Source organism: Pygocentrus nattereri, chromosome 3, assembly GCF_015220715.1.
Source record: "Pygocentrus nattereri isolate fPygNat1 chromosome 3, fPygNat1.pri, whole genome shotgun sequence".
Classification (NCBI taxonomy): domain Eukaryota; kingdom Metazoa; phylum Chordata; class Actinopteri; order Characiformes; family Serrasalmidae; genus Pygocentrus; species Pygocentrus nattereri.
In genome coordinates, this window is record NC_051213.1 from 21,294,948 (window position 1) to 21,317,042 (window position 22,095).

General features: G+C 38.8%; 3 protein-coding genes across 4 annotated transcripts in view; all 3 read left to right on the plus strand.

Annotated features, from left to right (window-relative positions):
- The window catches only part of ddx61 (DEAD (Asp-Glu-Ala-Asp) box helicase 61), a 13,476-nt gene extending 9,499 nt beyond the window's left edge, over positions 1-3,977 (plus strand). The window contains exons 8-14 of the mRNA XM_017700331.2: positions 1-57; positions 353-481; positions 804-920; positions 1,026-1,089; positions 1,258-1,359; positions 2,298-2,515; positions 2,990-3,977. The exon at positions 1-57 is cut by the window's left edge and continues 66 nt beyond it. Of these exons, the coding sequence (XP_017555820.1) occupies positions 1-57; positions 353-481; positions 804-920; positions 1,026-1,089; positions 1,258-1,359; positions 2,298-2,488 (660 nt within the window). The 3' untranslated portion in view covers positions 2,489-2,515; positions 2,990-3,977. The remainder of the gene's footprint in view (positions 58-352; positions 482-803; positions 921-1,025; positions 1,090-1,257; positions 1,360-2,297; positions 2,516-2,989) is intronic.
- A 1,679-nt stretch (positions 3,978-5,656) lies between these two features.
- Positions 5,657-15,030, plus strand: rdh12l (retinol dehydrogenase 12, like). 2 transcript variants are annotated; one of them, XM_017700292.2, is made up of 7 exons: positions 5,662-6,050; positions 6,311-6,423; positions 6,653-6,808; positions 13,102-13,206; positions 13,304-13,513; positions 14,463-14,655; positions 14,777-15,030. In XM_017700292.2, exons 1-7 carry the CDS (start codon positions 6,031-6,033, stop codon positions 14,877-14,879), a joined length of 900 nt encoding a protein of 299 aa, XP_017555781.1. In that variant the 5' UTR covers positions 5,662-6,030; the 3' UTR covers positions 14,880-15,030. The 2 variants fall into 2 exon arrangements, with proteins under 2 accessions (XP_017555782.1, XP_017555781.1); XM_017700293.2 differs by lacking the exon at positions 6,311-6,423 and having other exon boundaries at positions 5,657-6,050.
- A 1,065-nt stretch (positions 15,031-16,095) lies between these two features.
- Positions 16,096-21,922, plus strand: LOC108428943 (patched domain-containing protein 3-like). Its single transcript, XM_037537126.1, has 4 exons — positions 16,096-17,726; positions 18,679-18,806; positions 19,038-19,183; positions 19,270-21,922. Exons 1-4 carry the CDS (start codon positions 17,037-17,039, stop codon positions 21,030-21,032), a joined length of 2,727 nt encoding a protein of 908 aa, XP_037393023.1. The 5' UTR covers positions 16,096-17,036; the 3' UTR covers positions 21,033-21,922.
- Positions 21,923-22,095: the final 173 nt, after the last annotated feature.

Sequence of the window (22,095 nt, forward strand, 5' to 3'; positions counted from 1 at the left end):
AATCGTCAGATTCTGCTGTACTCTGCCACCTTTCCCATCAGTGTACAAAAATTTATGGTAAGAAAATAAATTGTAATGAAAGGAGATCCAAAATGGTTGTCTTGAGAATGAAACTTATCGTTGAATGATATTCAGATATTCAGTATATAGGTTGTAAATTTAGCCTTTTTTCAGTCAGCAATTATAAAATTCAGCTAATCGCCTGAACACCCGCCCCCCCTTCTCCCTTCTTCCCATCCCCACTGACAGAAACAACTGAATTCATTTTTGAAAGAAAAAAAACTTGGACCAAATGTCTTTTTTTCCTGCATCTGCTTATCCCTTCTCTTTTTGTTACTTTTGTCCCATGCAGGCTAAACATCTCCGAAAGCCCTATGAGATTAACCTGATGGACGAGTTGACTCTGAAGGGCATTACCCAGTACTATGCCTATGTCACAGAGAGACAGAAAGTGCACTGTCTCAACACACTCTTCTCCAGGGTAGGAAGGCAAACTAACACACTGCTTCAATTTGTTCTTATTGCTTGTGCCTTGCCTGGTTCAGCATTTCTCAGCTCTAATTTTAGGGAGCTTTGTTCTGCGTTTTCTGCCCTAACACAGTTGATTCAGCTCAAGGAGTCATTGATAAATAGATAGATAATATACTGTGATGCCTGAGAAACCATGCAGTTTTGGTTCTCTGAGCTGAAGTTGAGCACATTTTGTTTTTACGTGACCAACTGAGATGTAAATAACCAGTTTGTTTTTGTCAATGTATTTAGGATGTAATTATCTGTATTTCTATATCTGTTCTCACTTTTAGCTCCAGATCAATCAGTCAATCATCTTCTGTAACTCCACTCAGAGAGTGGAACTTTTGGCTAAGAAGATCACACAGTTGGGCTACTCCTGTTTTTACATCCATGCAAAGATGATGCAGGTAATTTTCAATACAAAGTGTAATTTTCTCATACCTCCAGAAATATTACAATAAATTGTCTATGTAGGAGTCACTGAACATACTGAAAATATTATGTTGTTCCAGGAGTACAGAAATCGTGTGTTCCATGACTTCAGAAATGGCCTGTGTAGGAACCTGGTATGCACAGGTATTAAAACCATGCTCTGCTCATTAATTTGGAGAGTGTGTGTGTCTGCGTGCGTGTGTGTGTGTGTGTGTGTGTGTGTGTGTGTGTGTGTGTGTGTGTGTGTGTGTGTGTGTGTGTGTGTGTGTGTGTTTCACGTTTTTATGATCTACCATTTTTCTTATGTTGCAGATCTTTTCACAAGAGGAATTGACATCCAGGCTGTCAATGTGGTGATCAACTTTGATTTTCCCAAAAATGCAGAGACCTACTTACACCGCATTGGTAGATCAGGTATGTGCCCTAGTTTGAGTAAACTTTACAAGATTAATGCACAATTTAAAAGTTCTTCTGTTTTAAGTACTCTTACCTTTCTGAATAAATAAAATAAATTAAGGCCACAGGAAAATTGGATGTGATGACAGTTTTTTGTGATAAGCATATGACAAAATGTAACACCATATGTGGCTCCAGAATGTGTGTAATTATAAATAAGTAGATGTGCAAGTTACCCATGAGCTCTAATACACCTCCATATCGTAACAGATTCTGGCTTTTGAGCTTTATGGTGGTAACCTAACAGTCTGGGTGTTTCTTCTTTGACTCTGAGAGCATTGTGTGCATTTTGTTTATAAACAATTTGAAAGACTCATCAGACAACAATAGATTTTCCTCTTTGCATCAGTCCTTTGCAGATGCATAATACTGTCTTAACTTGCAAGTTGATGTTGCATAAATGCATTTATGGATGCAGTGATGTTTGGCGTTAATGCGTTTGAAAATGGCTTGTCAAAGCATTACTGAGCTGATGTGGTATCCATCACAGAAGCATGCTGGTTTTTAATGCACTGCCATATGAGGGATTGAAGTTGTTTTAAAATGCATTTTGAACATTTCACAACCTAGATTCATGATTTTTGGAACATGTTGCAAGCATTGATTTCAGAATGCATGTGCTTTTAAAAAACAGATTAATAAGGCAAACTATATATTTTTTGATTCTGACTTCTGAAATACCTGACTGTTATGAATAAATGCTTCAACAACATTATTTTTGTTCTTTTTTATGTAAAGTTCCAAACACACCATATAGAACTAACTAGATCATATATTTATAGTTTTCAAAATATAATTATAGTTTACATAAATTTCTTTGATACCATGTTTAAGACAGTGAGCCTACTTTTGGTTCAGTTTTTTTTTTTTTATAGAAAGTTCTGTTTTCTCTCTAGGTAGGTATGGGCACCTGGGCCTGGCCATTAATCTGATCACTTCAGATGATCGTTTTAGTCTGAAGGCCATTGAGGAGCAGTTAGTGACTGACATTAAGCCAATTCCAGGCTCCATTGATAAGAGCCTGTACGTGGCAGAGTTCCACCATGCCAACCATGATGAAGAAGAGGAGAGAGAGGCTGTGCTCTGATCTGCAGTGCTCAATGCACCTTAATGGGTAAGAGAGAAGTCTCTGCAGTCTCCAAAATAATGTGTAGTTTTTGCTTGGTGGTGATTGGCCTGTTGTTTGCTGTTGTTAAAGTATCTGTCTGCCTCTTCAGTTACAGAATAATTGTCTTATTTAAAATAATGTTGTGCTGCTTACTTACTTACATAATTGGTCACCATGCAAACATTTTTAGTGAGGTTTGTTTTGGAGAAAAGTTACAAAGTTCACATAGTGAATGAACTAATTTCTGAGTATTGCCTATTCCCAGTTTTCTCCAATCCATTGTTCCCTTATGTACCAAAAATGTTATGTACCTTTTTCCTTTCATTTGTTCTTCTGTGTGCTATTACTGTGCTGTAAACCTTCTCGGGTTAAAAGAACCCTCATCAACTGCAGCTCCATGCTTTAAAACACAACAAAGATCTTATATGTTGACCTTATATTTCAAGTTTTCAACTTTCTCTTTTCACATTTTCTCCACAGGAGAAAAGATGAATGTTGACTGGCATTTTGCACGTTTTCTGCTGAACACGGGCACAAGGATGAATCTCCGACCCTTAAATTTGCTTTTCAGTTATTTGTTACCAATTTGTCACTTCCACTGATTTGCTGACTCAGCCAAGCTCTCAAACTGCCAGCTGTTATTACTACAACTCAGGTTACTGACACTGTTGTGACAAAATGTTACACCTGCCAGAATCATGGCATTAAGGCATGAGTTTGCATTACCATTTCACCACACATTAAAACCCATGTCAGTGCTGTTGTGCTTTTACCAAAAATGAAATGGCACTTCATTTTCATATGGTTGTGTGTGTGAGTGTGAGAAACCTACCTCACCCCAGAATCCTCAGAATGTTAGATGCTTATGATTCCAGCAACCTTTTAATGTCTTTGCATCTCCACTGTTTGTTTACTTATGATTTGTCTGCTTTCTCACACATTCAAGTGCCTTAGTGATGCACTCTGGTGAGTCTTTTCCCAAATTGATTGTCAGTTTGAGAAATCTCTAAAATGCTAATCTTGAAAAACTGTTTATTCGTTTTTTTCTTTTCTTAATATAATGATTGGGACCACTCATAGATCAGCAATGTAACACCACCCCCTGTATCTCACACCCAGTGATATTTCTTTCCATATTTCCATGTGGTTGTTTGTCTTGTGTTGTCCATTCCCATTTTGATGCAAGACACACTCTTGACCATCTAATCAGTGTAAATGCTGCAGTCAAGTTGGCAGTTGCTTGCATCTTTCTCAGCACTGTTCTGTTTCAGTTTGAGCCAAATGTATTTTTTCCTCTCTCCTTGTTTGTGTTGAAATTTTCTGTTTTGTAAGTAGAAGCTGTTGCTTTTGCTGACCTGTGAAAAGGAGAATAGTCTTTTGCTTTAAATGCCAATGCCAGCATCTCCATTGCCTTATTTTCCTTTAAGAGAAATAAAGTCCAGCATGTTCTCCATGCATGTGCATTTAATATTGTCTTTGCTTCTGGAATCTGCCTCAGTGAACACTCAGCAGTGTTTTGAAGAGTCCCTGACCTTTAGCACTTTTTGAGTTTGTACATCATATAAAAAAGTAATGTGGATTAATGAATACCTTATTAGTAGATATAGAAACGCAGATGCATGTATTGCAGGCCTGATAGTTTTCAGGGGGGGTGACGACGCCGACATGTCAGTCAAGCGAACCGAAACTAAATACCGGACGTTTGTGATATTCCGCCCGAACATATTTTTAAGTCTCAAAAATAATATACGTTAAATAAATTAATTATTTTCAAAAGCTGAGCCGCATCAGAGGGATCAAAGAGCCGCAGGTTGCCGACCCCTGGCCTAGTGATCTGACCATAGGATCTGACACTTGTCTTGATCTGACATGCGCAGGTTTCACTGAAACCAACACCAAAGCCTAACCTACTAGCCACTAAACCAGTCAGAAGCAGGGCGGGGCGGGACTTGCTTTGACCAAACAAATTGATAGATTCAGTAGGAAATCCCGGGAAATACACGTGCGAATTTTTTTCCACTGTCATCGCGAAACGTATAAACTCAGCCATGGAACACAACTATATTAAGCCTATATTAAGGGGAAAACGGAACTGAATAGTAATTTTAGGGCTGTAGTATTATTTATGAGTTTGTTGCACTGTAACTGTTTCAAAATATTTAAAATAAATGCTGCATAGTTTGCTATTATATTTTTAAAAGAAATGAATGTGTCCTTGTTCATGTCCTTTAGTCAATGGTTAGGCTACTAATCAATTCCTAGTTTACTTTGGAGGATTGTTATTGCCACCTGCTGACCGTTCCTGGTATGGCTGTAGTATCTGTAGTCTCCTATGCTATAGAAGCAATAAGGTATGTGACTGGTTAGTTAAACAGGTATGGATTCCTGAACAGGCCTATATATATAATGTATAGCAAATATATAAATGTATACAAATATATGGCAAATATATAAATATATTATACTTTGCAACGCAAAGGTACACACGTATGTGCTAGATGTACTCTGCAAAGTCTCAGGAGGTGTGCAACCTGTTATATGTTATAGCTAATTTTGTAACCATAAGCATTAAAATGGGTGACTCAAATTGTTGGAATGGGAGTTTAGTATTGCTACAACAAATATTAAAAAGAGACACACTCATCCTCTATGGCAGAACTGCACCTATAGGATGATGCTACGTCAATTTAAAGTATGAAGCCAGAAAGCCAGTTTAATGACAATAGTGTGCATTTCATTAACCCATTAGTTTGAGTGGCAAAAAGGAATTAACATGTGCAACCAATACTGTTTCGTTCTGTTTTACTGGTATGTAGGAAAAAATACTGTGTATTGGTGAAATAACCTTGGTTACATTTTTTATTCCTCTGCGGTGAATTTATGAAGGTCAAAGTTGTGCATATTGTGAAGCATAACAGCGAAATAGCGAATAAATATGTTGAATAAGCGCTACTTTTCCCTCTCGGTTCACACAGACAGACAGCCACGTGATTCAGTGAATCCTCTATAAAGGCACATTAATTGGAGTTTTTTACATAAACAATATGTTTTGTGTGGGGGGTTATTTAATGCTAATGGAAAAGGTTTTAAATGCATTTTTAATGTCCACTTTCTTGCACCGACTTTCAGTGTACAAATCACAGAGACAATGTTACTTGAAATCACCCATCCCTAGTTAAAAAAAACGAGCCTGCTACTGCCCTCGTGTGGCAAACGCGTAAAAACACAGCCTGGTCCTTGCGATAACGTCAGATCAGAAGACCAATGTTTGTTTCCCCCTATTAATCATTGTAATCTTCCTCGTGTAGAGGTGTAAAGACCTAAATGCACAAATGTAGAAAGTGAAAACCTGAGTAAACCGTTTTGGATCGCCTGGGAAGCTCCACCCAATGAACGAGAGCTAGTATTTCTGTTTCCTGTTTACGTAACTTAACTTTTCTCACGTTCCGTACTTGCTAGTTTCTGGACTAGACCGAGCTGTGTGTTTTATGGTTCTGTCATAAATCGACAGTTTGCACGTCATGAACATGCAAGGACTCAGGTATGAATACGTGTTATCGTGCTGTACTTTACAACGGAACCTGCTCTTCTCGGGAATCTGTAACCTGAAAGCGGGAAGGGAGATGAGGCTAATAGCCGGTTTATTATGATCAATCTGATATCCAGAAATAGCATTTACATCCATGTAGCGTTGTGATGGATTATGCCAGAGATGAAGTACTTAAGTTATTTTACTCTGTGTTAATTCATTCGCTTAATCAAGACAAATCAGAAGTTCAGACGCCGGTATTTTCCCCACAGAAACCTTTTCCGACCGTGGTCATCTAATGTAAAGCTGGACGGCAAAACTGTTATTATTACTGGAGCCAATACTGGAATTGGCAAAGAAACTGCCATTGATTTGTCAAAGAGAGGTAAACCACCTGGTGGCCAACTTGTTGACTCCTGTGCAATGGTTTAAGAACATCTTAAGAACAGTTTAACTTCACTATTTACCAGCACTTCACTAGTTCACCCAACAATGTACCATCGATTCAGTCTGGAGATTTTATATGTAATGTATCATTAGTTCAGTCATTGCGTGATTGTCACGTTTGTTAATCTGCGACACAAAGACAGTTATTATATCTTCCACACATCCAGGTGCACGAATCATCATGGCTTGCAGGGATATGGAGAAAGCTGATGCAGCATTGAAGGAGGTCATCGAAGCATCTGGAAATCAGAATGTGGTCTCCAAAAAACTTGACCTGTCTGACTCCAAATCAATCAGAGAATTTGCTCAGTCTGTCAATAGTGGTAAGAGAGCCACTGCAGATCTGTTCTTTAAACTCTAAGTCAAAGATGAATGTACCTGCTTTTATCATGGGAATATTAATTGCAAAGCCCATAAATAATACAAAGTCTAGTGTATGGGTTGGTTTGCTAGTATGTACACACTCCAGTCACATCTAGGTTCTACTACTATGTAGGTTTAGGAGACGTAATGACATGAAACATTCCTGCGGCACATTTTGATCTTACATGACTTGCAAGTTGTTAGAACCGTTCTGTAGTGGCATGAATATTTTGAATCATTGTCTCATTACTAAATCTAGATTAGCCTTACGTTCTGAAGTATATTCATTGTAGTATTTATGAGTGAATCAGCAGAGCTGACCTCCTGCTTTCAGCCATTCACTTGTGTACTTTCTTTCTGACGGTTGAGTCATGCACAACAACACTAGCAAGAGATTCCTGTAGATCCTTTTTACACAATCTTTATTGTTGTGCTATTGAAAAATCAGTGATATGTTAGTACACTGAAGCCCTTGTGCACAGTGAAATCATATTTATTCTACATACAACCCCAATTCCAAAGAAGTTGGAACATTGTGTAAAACATAAATAAAAACAGAATACAATGATTTGCAAATCCTTTTCAACCTATATTCAATTGAACACACTACAAAGAAAAGATATTTAATGTTCAAATGGATAAACCTTATTGTTTTTGGCAAATATTCACTCATTTTGAATTTGATGCCTGCAACACATTCCAAAGAAGTTGGGACAGGGGCAACAAAAGACTGGGAAAGTTGAGGAATCCTCAAAAAACACCTGTTTGGAACATTCCACAGGTGAACAGGTTAATTGGAAACAGGTGAGTGTCATGATTGGGTATAAAGGGAGCATCCCTGAAAGGCTCAGTCATTCACAAGCAAGGATGGGGTGAGGTTCACCACTTTGTGAACAACTGCGTGAGCTAATAGTCCAACAGTTTAAGAACAACGTTTCTCAACATGCAATTGCAAGGAATTTAGGGATTTCATCATCTAGAGTCCATAATATCAACAAAAGATTCAGAGAATCTGGAGAAATCTCTGCAAGTAAGCAACAGGTCAGAAAACCAACTTTGAATGCCCGTGACCTTTGATCCCTCAGGCGGCACTGCATTAAAAACCGACATCATTCTATAATGGATATTACCACATGGGCTCAGGAACACTTCAGAAAACCACTGTCAGTGAACACAGTTTGTCGCTCCATCTACAAGTGCAAGTTAAAACTCTGCCATGCAAAGCGAAAGCCATATATCAACAACACCCAGAAACACCGCTGGCTTCTCTGGGCCCGAACTCATCTGAGATGGACTGACACAAAGTGGAAAAGTGTCCTGTGGTCTGACGAGTCCACATTTCAAACTGTTTTTGGAAATCATGGACGTTGTGTCCTCCGGGCCAAAGAGGAAAAGGACTGTCCAGATTGTTATCAGCTCAAAGTTCAAAAGCCAGCATCTCTGATGGTCTGGGGGTGTGTTAGTGCCCATGGCATGGGTAACTTGCACATCTGTGAAGGCACCATTAATGCTGAAAGGTACATACAGGTTTTGGAGCAACATATGCTGCCATCCAAACAACGTCTTTTTCAGGGACGTCCCTGCTTATTTCAGCAAGACAATGCCAAGCCACATTCTGCACATGTTACAACAGCGTGGCTTTGTAGTAAAAGAGTACAGGTACTAGACTGGCCTGCCTGCAGTCCAGACCTGTCTCACATTGAAAATGTGTGGCGCATTATGAAGCACAAAATACGACAACGGGGACCCCGGACTGTTGAGCACCTGAAGTTGTACATCAAGCAAGAATGGGAAAGAATTCCATTTACAAAGCTTCAACAATTAGTGTCCTCAGTTCCCAAACGCTTATTGAGTGTTGTTAAAAGGAAAGGTGATGTAACACAGTGGTAAACATGCCCCTGTCCCAACTTCTTTGGAACATGTTGCAGGCATCAAATTCAAAATGAGTGAATATTTTCAAAAAAAAAAGTTTATCCGTTTGAACATTAAATAACTTGTCTTTGTGGTGTATTAAAGTGTATATAGGTTGAAAAGGATTTGCAAATCATCGTATTCTGTTTTTATTTATGTTTTACACAACGTCCCAACTTCAATGGAATTTGGGTTGTATGACTGAGACTAGACTGCTGATAGTGTCCAGTATTCGTGTGATCTTGGTTTGACAGCATGCTTAAAAGCCAAGTATCTGTAATAAAATATTAAATATTTGCTATTTTTATGACAGAGGAAATTGCATAAATAATATGCATACTGTGTTTTATAAATTATTTTCTAATGGTTAAAAAAATGAAAATGAGCGAATGTAATTTCCACCTTTGCGTAGTTTTACTGCTGCTGAAGGGCTTGTCAGCATTTTACTCTTTTCCTGCCTAGCAAATAACTGTTGATTGTTGTAAACTTAATTAAGCTAGAAACTATAAATACGATAAATTAAACAGACATTAGACACAGTAAACAGACAGGACAGTGAGTCCTGTCAGTGGAAAAGTCTGTGTGAGGAATGGATGGGGTCGTCCACGATGCTGGTGGCTTTGCAGATGCAGAGTGTGGTGTAGATGTCCATGATGGATGGGAGAGAGACCTGAATGATGATCTCAGCTGTCCTCACTATGCGCTATAGGGTCTTGTGGTCAAAGGCAATGCAATTCCCAAACTAGGCGATGATGCAGCTGTTCAGGATGCTCTCCATAATAGTACCCCTGTAGAACATGGTGAGGATGGGAGGGGGCAGATGAGCCTTCTTCAGTCTCCGCAGGAGGTAAAGGTGCTGCTGGGCTCTCTTGGCTATGGAGTTGGTGTTGAGGGTCCAGGTGAGGTTTTCTGTGATGTGGACACCGAGGAACATGGTGCTCCTGACGATTTCCACAGCAGAGACAGTGATGTTCAGTGGGGGGTGGTCACCTCGCACTCTTCGGAAGTCAACAACCATCTCCTTAGTTTTGTCCAGATTCAGAAACAGGTTGTTGGTTCCACACCAGTCTGTTAGCCACTGTACCTCCTCTCTGTATGCTGACTTATCATTCTTGCTGATCAGACTCACCACAGTAGTGTCATCAGCAAACTTAATGTTGTGGTTTGAGCTGTACTTTGCAGTATAGTCATGAGTCAGCAGAGTAAACAGCAGCAGACTAAGCACACAGCACCAAGGGGGGGAACGGTGCTCAGTATGGTGGTGCTCAGTTTTCCAATCAGCTGCTTAGGGATGATTGTGTTGAATGCTGAACTGAAGTCTATGAACAGCATTGTGACATAGCTGTCTTTATTGTCCAGGTGGGTGAGGGCCAGGTGGAGTGTGATGGAAATGGCATCGTCTGTTGAGCAGTTGGGGCAATATGCAAATTGCAGTGGGTCCAGTGAAGGAGGAAACTGCTCTTTATGTGCCTCATGACAAGCCTCTTGAAGTACTTCATGATGATGGGAGTGAGTGCAACAGGACGGTAGTCATTGTGGCAGGACGCTGGAGCCTTCTTCGGCACAGGGATGATGATGGTAGACTTGAAGGATGTTGGAACGACTGCAGTACTCAGAGACATGTTGAATATGTCCGTGAGAACATCAGCCATCTGTTCAGCATATTCTCTGAGGACTCTGCCCAGTATGCTGTCAGATCCTGGTGCTTTTTGTGGGATGACTCTGTGCAGAGTTCTCCACACATAACCTGTGGACAGACATAGTACCTGTTTACTCTGAGGAGGTGTGGTTTTCCTCACTGTCGTGCTGTTCTGTGCTTCAAACCAAGCATAGAAGTTATAAAGCAAGTCTGGAAGGGAGGCATCACTGTCACAAGCAGGTGGAGGTGACTTGTAGTTGGTGATGGCCTGGATGCCCTGCCACATGCACCGTGTGTCAGCAGTGTTTTGAAAATGATCATGGATTTTTTGAGTAGGCACGCTTAGCCTCTTTGATGGCCTGGGAAAGATTGGCTCTTGCTATCCTGAGGCTTGCTTTGTCCCTTGACATGAAAGCCTTGTTACGGGTTCTCAGCAGCATGCACATCTCTGCAATCATCCATGGTTTCTGGTGGGGTGAGTTGTGATGGGTTTGGAGACAGTAACATCATCAGTGCACTTGCTGCCAGTCACTGATTCTGTATACTCCTCCAGGTTGATGGAGTCACCGGAGGCTGCTGCTTCTCTGAACATCTCTTAGTCAGTGTGCTCAAAACAGTCCTGAAGAGCAGGGATCGCTCCTGGTGGCCAGGTTCTCACTTGCTTCTGGTCTGGTTTGGCACGTCTGATGTGCGGTCTGTGTGATAGCATGAGCATCACAGAAATGTGGTCTGAGTAGCCGTAGTGGGGGCAGGGCTCAGCCCTGTACGCACCGGGGATGTTTGTGTAAACAAGATCCAGCACATTAGCCCTCCAGGTTGCAAAGTCCACATACTGGTGATATTTGGGAGATTAGCATGGTTGAAATCTCCAGCAACAATAAACAGTCTGTTTATTTATTTCTATTAAGCCATAAGGATCAGTAAACATAGCCATTCACATTTGTAAGATGTGAAATATATGCCATTCCAGAGAAACTACAATCATGCTTTTAGTGATGATAGGAACCAGACCTCCACAGTGTTTAATGCATCTAAAAACTTACTCACAGAAAGATATTACATGAAATGGTTGTACATATATTTCCTGATGCCCTAAACATCACAATAGCTCCTAAGGCTTTGGCCTAATATATTGTTTTTAAATACTGTCACAGTGTAGATGTTCATGCATGGCTTCGTAAGGCAAAATAGCATAAATTGCATAAATAATAGTTCCTGCATACTGTGTCTATAAATTATTGTCTAATGGTTAAAAAAACGAAAACGAGTCTAAATATGCTTTACTGTATGCACAATGTAATTTCCACCTTTGCATAGTTTTACTGCTGCTGAAGGGCTTGTCAGCATTTTACTCCTTTTCCTGCCTTTGCAAATAACTGTTGATTGTTGTAAACTGCTGGGTAATTTACCACAGCATGACTAATACTACAATTTTAGAAATGCATAGAAAACAACTGTTCATAACCTCTGTGAAGTAATATAACCCAAAAACTAAGAAGACCACACACTGAATTTCAAATTAGATGATAAATTTAATTAGAAATTTTTTTTCAGCATTACAGGAAAAACAGAATGGACAAAAATAAAGCAAAGCATAATCACAACAGGTCAACACATTCATGCAGATGCACACAGCTTCACATGCAAAGGCCCAACCAAGACAAAAGCTCAAAGACAATAAGCAGGATAACACTCTTAAGAGTTAAGAGAGAGAGTGAGAGTGAGAGTGAGTGGGGGGAGACCACCTGCAGGTGCCCCCCAACACAGACTTGGTCAAAGCTTTGTGCAAATTATATGTAAACTAGACAATATACCTATACTGCAGATTTATCATGACAAATCATGATGTTCATGCATGGCTTCGTAAGGCAAAATGGTACCCAAAGAAAACTTTTTTTTTTTGCCCGTTTTACCATTATCAACGTATAAAACCCAGAACACACATGCAGATGTCATTTTGAATAGCAAATAACTTTACTATATGTGTGTTGTAGACATGGCAACCTCTGGTTAATATAACTAATCCAAGTTGGCACAATTTCACATAAAACCACTCTGAATGATTTTGTTTATATATCAATATTCAAATAAATCAGAAATTGTGAGAAATGGGTGACAATAAATAACCTAGTACAGGTGGGAACTGGGTTCAAGCAAAAAGGCGTGGATCAGCAGGAATGGGTTGGTAATCACTTGTTTATAGTACTGAATTTTCTGCAAAGCAAGTCAGTGATGGATTGATGTCCTTGTTTGAGTTTTTGTTTGAGGCTAGTCATTAGGTAGCAATTAAGAAACACATTAGTGATTTAATGAATTATATTTTTACTTTCTCTTTTAGTTAATCATAACATCCATTATTGGATATGACCAAAACATATAAGCTATTGCCTCAGCTGGAGGTTCATTGTAGCCTGATCCGTTATACATACCCAAAGCTTTCTTCATACACTCACTACTACCTGCACAAAGTGCTATTCAAATGTAAGTACAGCACAATCAGGGGGCATGAACTTAAGCTTCATGATTTCAATGACAGTAGTAATGGATTTATTTTGGAAGTGTCAGAGAACTGAAAAATGCATATGATTGCATAAAACCATGAAAAACAATGTACATATTAGATAAGTCAACATAAATTATCTGCAAAATCTCCCTTTTAAAATGTGTATGATCATATCTAATTACAAGTCTTTTTTTTCTTAGAGGAGAAAGCAGTCAACATCCTAATTAACAATGCTGGAGTGATGGTATGTCCGTATGGCAAAACAGCAGATGGTTTTGAGATGCAAATTGGGGTCAACCACATGGGTAAGTTTGAGCGATTATAAACAAGAGTAACTTGACTTGATGAATCGAGAGAATTGTCATTGAAAAAGCACTCATTGCTGTCTGCATGGTCTCACAGGTCACTTCTTGTTGACATATCTATTACTGGATCTGATTAAAAGATCTGCCCCAGCTCGGATCATCAATGTATCGTCCATGGCGCATAAGTGGGGGACCATCAATCTAGATGACCTCAACAGTGAGCAGAGCTATGATAAGATAAAAGCTTACAGTCAGAGCAAACTGGCTAATCTGCTCTCCACTCGCTGCCTCGCTAAAAAACTAGAGGGTGAGTGCCGCTAACTCTGAAAGTTAAATTTGTCATAATGGATGTACAAATGGTAAATCAACTGCATATATTTTGGAATCTTAGATATCTTTATGCTTGTGCTCATAAAGGTCTCAGGTTATTTTGCATATAACAGTAAAGGTCTTGATGTATTTATTTATCTGTATATCCTTCTCCCATTTACAGTTGTATACTTAATATCAAAATAATCAAATTGAATCAAATCATGGTGAAAATTGAGATTTCATAAAAATCTCAGCGTCACTGCTGGACTGAGAATAGTCCACAACCCAAAAATATCCAGCCAACAGCATCCTGTGCCCTGGATGAAAGACTGAAGGAGAACTAACAGCAGATGAGCCATTTTGTCCAACTCTACATTTACAGGGTGGAACAACAAGGTCTATTAGAGTGGACAGTGGGTGGACACATTGTTTGTAAATTCTAGCAGCACTGTTGTCTGATCCACTCGTACTAGCACAACACACACTACCGCACTACCACCACGTCAGTGTCACTGCAGTGCTGAGAATGATCCACCATCCAAATAATACCTGCCCTGTGTGGTGGTCCTGACCATTGAAGAACAGGGTAAAAGGGGGCTAACAAAGTATGCAAAGAAACAGATGGACTACAGTCTGTTATTGTAGAACTACAAAGTGTTGCCTATATGATAAGATGACCAGATAAAATGGTCCAAGAGTGTAGATTCTGGGTAGGTAAACTAAATGAAATGGCTGCTTGATGTATACTAGATGAGCAGCATAAGTTATGCTGAGAAAGGGTAACATGCCTCTTCGAAGGAAGGCACTGGGAATTTGTTTTGAGGCAAATGCCAATGGCCTAGCTCTGCTTAGCTGTTTAAGTGTCTGTTTAGCTGGGGCCTAGTGACTGAAGACAAGTGTACGTCCCTTCCTCCATCATTATCAGTCCTAATTGTTTCTAACAGGTACGCGTGTCACAGTAAATGCTCTTCACCCTGGCGTAGTGCAGACAGAACTATGGAGACACCTGAATCGGCTGCAGCAGACAGCTATGTGGTTGGCAAAGCCCTTTACCAAAACAGCAGTGCAGGGAGCTCAAACCACCATCTACTGTGCAGTAGCTCCTGAGCTGGAGACTGAGAGTGGCAAGTATTACAGGTAAGATCAGTACATATGGCGCACCAATCTAAACTTTTTTTTTTTTTTTTTTGTTAGTCTGATTTTTTTGATGACACAACAAGCTTGCTCCCACACTGACCCTCTACTATATTCTTCACAGTGACTGTGCACCTACGAGTTGCTCCAGTGCTGCTATGGATGATACAACAGCACAGCGACTCTGGGACCTCAGCTGCCAGATGCTCAATATAACATGGGACTAAATGACTGTTTCAAGCTAAGAGCACTTTGTACACTTCAGTCCATTGTTTACTGCCTGTAGGCATGAGTAGCCCTTCTGCACTGCACCTCTGAGAAACACTGCCATTTTCAATGATGTGAAAGTGAAATAAATTGATTTTTTTCATTCTCTCAGACAAATTAATTATCAATCATTAAATGCTATATTTAATTGAAAATAGTACAAAGACAACATATCAAATGTTGAAACAGAAATTGTATTGTTTCCTGAAAAATATATCCTGTTTTGAATTTGATGCCAGTAAAATGTTTCAAAAAAGTTTGCAAGGGGCAGCAAAAGACTGGTAAAGTTGTGTAATGCTAAAAAGTACCTTGTGGAACATTTCACAACTAATCGAGTAAATCAGTGACATGATTAGGTATAAAAAGAACATCCCAGAGAGGTGGAGTAGTTCAGTATTAAAGATGGGGAGGGGTTCACTGCGTGTGCCAATAGTGTAACACTTCTCAAGGTGAAATGGCAAAGAACATGGGGATTTCATCATCTACAGGACGTAATATTATTAAAACATTAAGGGAATCCAGAGAAATCTCTGTATGCAAGGGACAAGGCCGAAAACTGGTATTGGCTGGCCATGATCTTTGGGCCCTCAGATGGCACTGCATTAAAAACAGACATGACCCTGTATTGGAAATCACTGCATCGACTCAGGAACACTTTTGAAAACTCTTGTATGTGAGCACAGTTTGTTGCTTCACCACAAGTGCAAGTAAAAAATGTACATTGCAAAGAAGAAACCATATATAAACAGATTCCAGAAATGCCACTACCGTCTCTGGGCCCAAGCTCATTTAAGTGGGACTTACAACAGCCTGCCTGCAGTCCAGACCTGTCTCCCATTGAAAATGTGTGGCACATTATGAAGCGCAAAATACGACAACGGAGACCCCGGACTGTTGAGCAGCTGAAGTTGTACATCAAGCAAGAATGGGAAAGAATTCCACCTACAAAGCTTCAACAATTAGTGTCCTCAGTTCCCAAATACTCATTGAGTGTTGTTAAAAGCAAAGGTGATGTAACACAGTGGTAAACGTGCCTCTGTCCAGACTTCTTTGGAACGTGTTGCAGGCATCAAATTCAAAATGAGTGAATATTTGCAAAAAACAATAACGTTGATCCATTTAAACATTAAATAACTTGTCTTTGTAGTGTGTTCAATTAAATATAAATATAGATTGAAAAGGATTTGCAAATAATCATATTCTGTTTTTATTTATGTTTACACAACGTCCCAACTTCATTGGAATTGGGGTGGTAATACAACAGCATGGCGTAGTAAAAGACTCCAGGTGTTAAACTGACCTGCCAGCCATCCAGACCTGTCATTGATTGAAAACATTTGCTGCACTATGAAACCAAAAATTCAACAAAGAAGACATCAAGCTTTTGGGCAGCTGAAATTCTATATCAAGCAAGAATAAGAAAATGTTTCACTTTTAGAACTACAGCATCTGGTCTCCTCAGAAACAGTTCCCAAACACTTACATAGTGTTGTTAAAAGAAAGAGTTGATGCAACACATTGGGAAAGATGCTGGCATTAAATATTATTGCTCAGTTTCAAAATATGATATGTTGTTATTGTACCCTTTTATCTTTTTAATTTTGTACTAGTATACTAAAAGGGTTATACAGGTTTAAATAACTTTTAAACTAACTGTTTTTATTTCTGTTTTATTCTGCACAAAGTCCCAGGCTGTAACTACAGCAAAGGGAGATGGAGTCACTTTCAATGCAATCAAAAATTGATTTCAGTAGAACCATTGTATGAAGAGATGACCAACTTTTGGATGTTTTGTGTATTTACCTCCTCTTGGATAGACTATGAGAGCAGTTGAGTTGGTGTGTGTTTTATATGCATGTTTACCTCTGGATCGTGTTTTATGCCGCTGTTTAACGTGCGTGCTCCCTCCACCCTCACAAAATAAAACATACAGTTTCTATGGAATAGGCTTGGCAGCTCAGCTTTGTCGTCGTCACAGGAGCTGAGCTGGGTTAATGAGTATCCTGATGTGTTGTTATATTTCGGGAGTGTTGCTGGTCGGTGCCTAGTTACACTGTGGTGGTCAGAGGGAGAGGAGGGCTTTGAGTATCTTTAGTAGACACAGCCTTCATAGAAAAATGTGTAGATGCAAAACGGACTGCTTAGAAAAACCGCTGTCCTCGGGCTTTAGATGTTTTGGGCGTTTGGTTGGTAGCCATCCATGGTGGTTTTTGATTTTACCTTTGTTCGTGTCTGGTGGTCTTGGAGCGGGTTTCATTTTCCTTCGCGACAGACAGGCTAACGGCATTGAGGATCAGTTCACACCTGTGAACGGCCTCGCTAAACGAGAGAGAGCGTTTGTACAAGATCACTTCCGAAACACTGAAGATTTCTCACAGTTACGGCTCTCAACAGAGGGAACATTTGGCTCGCTGATAATTACAAGTTTGAAGGATAATATATTATTAGTTGACGAGCTGACAGAAGTAATTAACTTAGACCAGCAAGTGAGACGTCTTAATATAGAGAAGCCTTTTGCAAGCCTTTGTGCTAGAACCGGTGGAACGTGCGTGTCGAATCCACTGTTGGACATTATAAACTACACGGCCAGTAAAATTTCAGATATCGCTATTGAGTATCCAACGCATAAAGGGGTCTTCTTAGGGTCAGTCCTGGGGGATGTACAGTTAGAGGAAGGCAGCTCGAGGGCTCGAAGTGCAAAGGCGATTAGACTTTTTTATTTCTTAAAAGAAGAAAACTCAACCGAAACCGCTCAGTGGCTGAAAGCGTTCATACATTTTTTTTCAAACTACACCGGACAGAAGACGGTGAGTAGATCACTGGCCTGCATTTTCAATATTAGTCTGTAAATGTAAAATGTAAAAGCAGTAAAGACATTTCTATAGATCCTGCATCAATTAACCCATTCATGTCCAACCAGTGTCATTAGGGAAAATTCCACAGGACTTCTGCATTCTGATTGCTCCAAAGTTATGGATGTTTGAATAGTTATGCCACTTTTGATCATCTAAACGTACCCATTTGAATTTGGATTACATACAGTTCTCAAGCTTTTATTCAGTTTTATTCATATTGAGATTTTCTGTTGTTTCATTAAAAATCATAATCCCATGTGACCAAAAGACAGAATTTGATGTAACAAATTAGGTGATAAATACTCGCGTTTTAATCATATGTTTAATTGATTAGGAAATAAAAACTTTCAGATTTGTGTTCAAGTAAGCTCAGAGAGCATATGGACCAAAAGATAATCAAAATAGTTTATATGGACATTAATTCATTAATTAGATGCTGTCTTCAATTGGTGTGTATATATACTTTTGCTTATATCATTTGTGCTATGAGTTGAAAAATCTCACCATAGCCTCAGCTCTAAGATTACAGATGAAAATATTGTTAATGATAATAATAACACAAATGCCAGGTTGCTCCCACTTTCTCACACTTTTCAGTAGAGCTCGATTTAGGTAGACCTTAATGTTTTAAATATTCTGTGTATAAAGAAGAAAAAACAAGGCATTCTTTATACCAGGCCTTCTGGGAGAATAAATTGTTGATATATTAAATAAGCTACTGATACTAATAAATATGTTGACAGTGATCATATAGAAAGTTAAGCTTTCATTTTACAACATCATTTATTAGTGACTTTTGCAAATATTTGTAATGATGTGCATTTTGGAGAGTCTTTTATAGGTTAAGATAACCTTTCTTGCGGTTATGAAATGTCACTTTAACTTGCGTATTTTGTCTGTTTAGGTGTCTGTGTCTTACTTCACTTCATTATCAAGAGAAGAAGAGTTTGAGAGCAGTACAGCTTCTGTGATTCCATTATTTTCCATCACATATTTTTTAGCCATTACCATCTCAATCATATCTTGCCTGAGGTGCGTTAAAGAAAAATACATCTCCATACAATGTGTGACAATAAATTTCTGATCGTGTTTTAATGTTCCTGATTGAGTATTTCTTAAATCTGTACTTTCTGACAATCAGGATTATTCTTTTCACTGGGCATTTCAGCACTAGTTGTATATTTACATAAACATCTTCCATTGATCAGTTGATTATTTCATATCAGTTTCCACTATAATTTGTCATTCATTTGCATTCTGTAGGTTGGACTGTGTGAGGAACAAGGTATGGGTTGCAACATTCGGGGTGCTCTCTGCTGGTCTGGCTGTACTGACCAGTTTTGGGTTGCTGCTTTTCTGTGGAATGCCCTTTGCAATGACTGTGGCTTCAGCTCCATTTTTGATTCTGGGTGAGTCTTGCTGTGATAGTTCACATTTCGTTTAGGTTATGATTGTGTTTATGATCTACTATTAATTTTTCATGCAATTTCTCTAGGAATTGGAGTTGATGACATGTTCATTATGATCTCCTGCTGGCAGAAGACTAAAGTTAAAGATCAAGTTGAAGAGCGATTGGCAGAAACATATAAAGAAGCAGCTATATCCATCACTATCACCACACTAACTGATGTTCTAGCTTTCTACATTGGCCTTATGACCCCTTTCCGCTCAGTGCAGTCTTTCTGTGTGTACACTGGCACAGCAGTGCTATTCTGCTACCTCTACAACATCACATTTTTCGGTGCCTTCCTAGCTCTAAACGGAAGGAGAGAACAGGGTAATAGACATTGGCTGACCTGCATGGTAGTACCAGAAATAAAGGATAATCCTGATGGAAATATATGTTGTGTAGGAGGGGCTTATGATGAGCAGACTGATACTGAAAAAGAAATGCCAATTCATTTGTTCGTTAAGAAATATTATGGGCCATTTTTGACACATTCCTGCACTAAAGTGTTTATGATCATTCTCTACTGTGGCTATTTGGCTGCTAGTATCTATGGATGCTTACAAATACAAGAAGGAATTGAACTAAAACATTTAGCTGTAGACAGCTCATATGTTGTTAAATACTATGATAATGAAAAGAAATACTTTTCACAGTATGGTCCCAGTGTCATGATAGTTATCAAGGATGATAAATTTCAATACTGGAACACTAGTGCACAAGCTAGTCTTAACTTATGTCTAGAAGAGTTTAATAATCTTCCCATGACTTCCAAAGATTTTCATGTTTTTTGGCTTCAGTATTACATGTTATATGGAGAGTCTTTAGATCTAAATAATGAGACTATATTTAAAACCTACCTGTCTGAATTTCTACAAAGTTCAGGATTTAGTCAGGATGTCAACTTTACTGGCAACCACATTCTTGCCTCTCGCATGTTCATTCAGACAGTGAATATTAGTAGCGCCATTGATGAAAAAAACATGCTGAATGCTTTTAGAGAAACTGCTGAGAAATGCCAAGCAGCTGATATGTTAGTGTACCACTATGCATTTATCTATTTTGACCAGTATGCTGTCATAGTTAGCAACACTATCCAAAATGTAGTAGTCGCTACTCTGGTTATGTTGGTCATATCCCTTCTGTTGATTCCAAACCCTCTCTGCTCCATCTGGGTGACATTTGCTATTGCATCTGTCATTGTAGGCGTGGCTGGTTTTATGGCACTGTGGGATGTTAATCTAGATTCCATATCTATGATCAATCTGGTCATCTGCATTGGTTTTTCTGTTGACTTCTCAGCTCACATATCTTATGCTTTTGTCTCAAGTAATGAGCCATCAAGAAATAAGAAGGCTATAGATTCTCTTTACAACCTTGGCTATCCAATGATCCAGGCAGCAGTGTCCACCATTGCAGGGGTAGTGGTGTTGGCAGCCTCACCAAGTTACATTTTCAGAACTTTCTTTAAAATCATGTTCTTAGTCATCCTTTTTGGGCTTGTTCATGGTGTCGTATTTATACCTGTGATCCTGTCCTTAATTGGATTTTGTGGTAAGGCACACAATTCCATCAAAGATGAAAATACTACAAAACAACACCACAACATGAAGGATCAGTCAGCGTTTGCTTGCTCTAACTCAGGTTTTGCCTCTCAAAATGAGTTCAAAATGAATCCATATGCACATGAATTATCAAGTGTTTATAGTTGGTTTCCTAGAGCTTCCAGCAAGCAGCGAGCTGTTCCAGATCAGTCACTTATATTTAACAATTCACTACCCTGGAAGAACGCTGACCCTGACTGCCCCTAATCCAGTAGTATTGCATTAATCTAAGCTGATTTCCAGTAGGGTCTTCCATTTAAGAGGACACCCAGATGGTGAGCCCTAGTGTCAAAATCAGCAATGTTTTCATTCAGACATTTGCTCTCCTGGTCCTTCTTTTCACAAAAGTACTCAGAAATAAAATAATAAATGCGAGCGTTACCTCAAAAGTAAAATTATTTAGATCTGCTCTGAGACCCATCTCTTAAGACCAACTGGCTTCTTTTTGTTACACACGATTCTCACTCAGATCAGAGTGATACACTAAAATATTTTCATGCATTCATTTGTGCAGATGATATCAGTATCAGAATAAAATCATATACTTTATAATGTATATTTATGCAGATTTTAACTAGTAATGCCATTATCTATGTGTGAATACTGTTTTGTTTTTCTGGTAAGTTGTAAGTTGTATTGTGTAAGCTACAGACTACATACTATAGAACTGAATGTAATAGCATAGCATATTGAATGGAAAAGCAGTTTATGATGTGTAATATACCTTCATATAATTTCAAAACGTTGCTAAGTATTACATTTTGTATTTCATCATTCATGTGTAGATTTATTATTATGATGTGGGTACTCATGCATGGAAATGTGTTTGTATAGCACTTATTACAACAAGCGTCAGAAAGTAGCTTCACAGAATGCAAGCTGAGAGCGATGGGGCAAGAAGAACTTGAGAGCATGAAGAAACACTGAGAAAAAAGTAAAGTAGTATTCAGTACTACTCACTTAAATAGTATTGCATATTGTAACGTATTATAATGTCTTTATATTATTTTGTGTGCATGTTGACTGAGATGTGTGAAATTTCCATTTTGTTTTATAACACATAAACCAATAAACATTTCCAGAAATGTCCTGTAAAACATGGGTGCGATTTTGATTCTGTAAATGAAAGAAAGGCTGATAGACCTTATTCTGTTTTCAAGTGTGTAAGACATTTCTATGCATTAACTTGTAAATTGTTCTCTAACCAAGACTGAAATGTCAGTTAGTTTTTATAGATAAATAATTATTGACTTTGGAGCAAGTTTTTTTT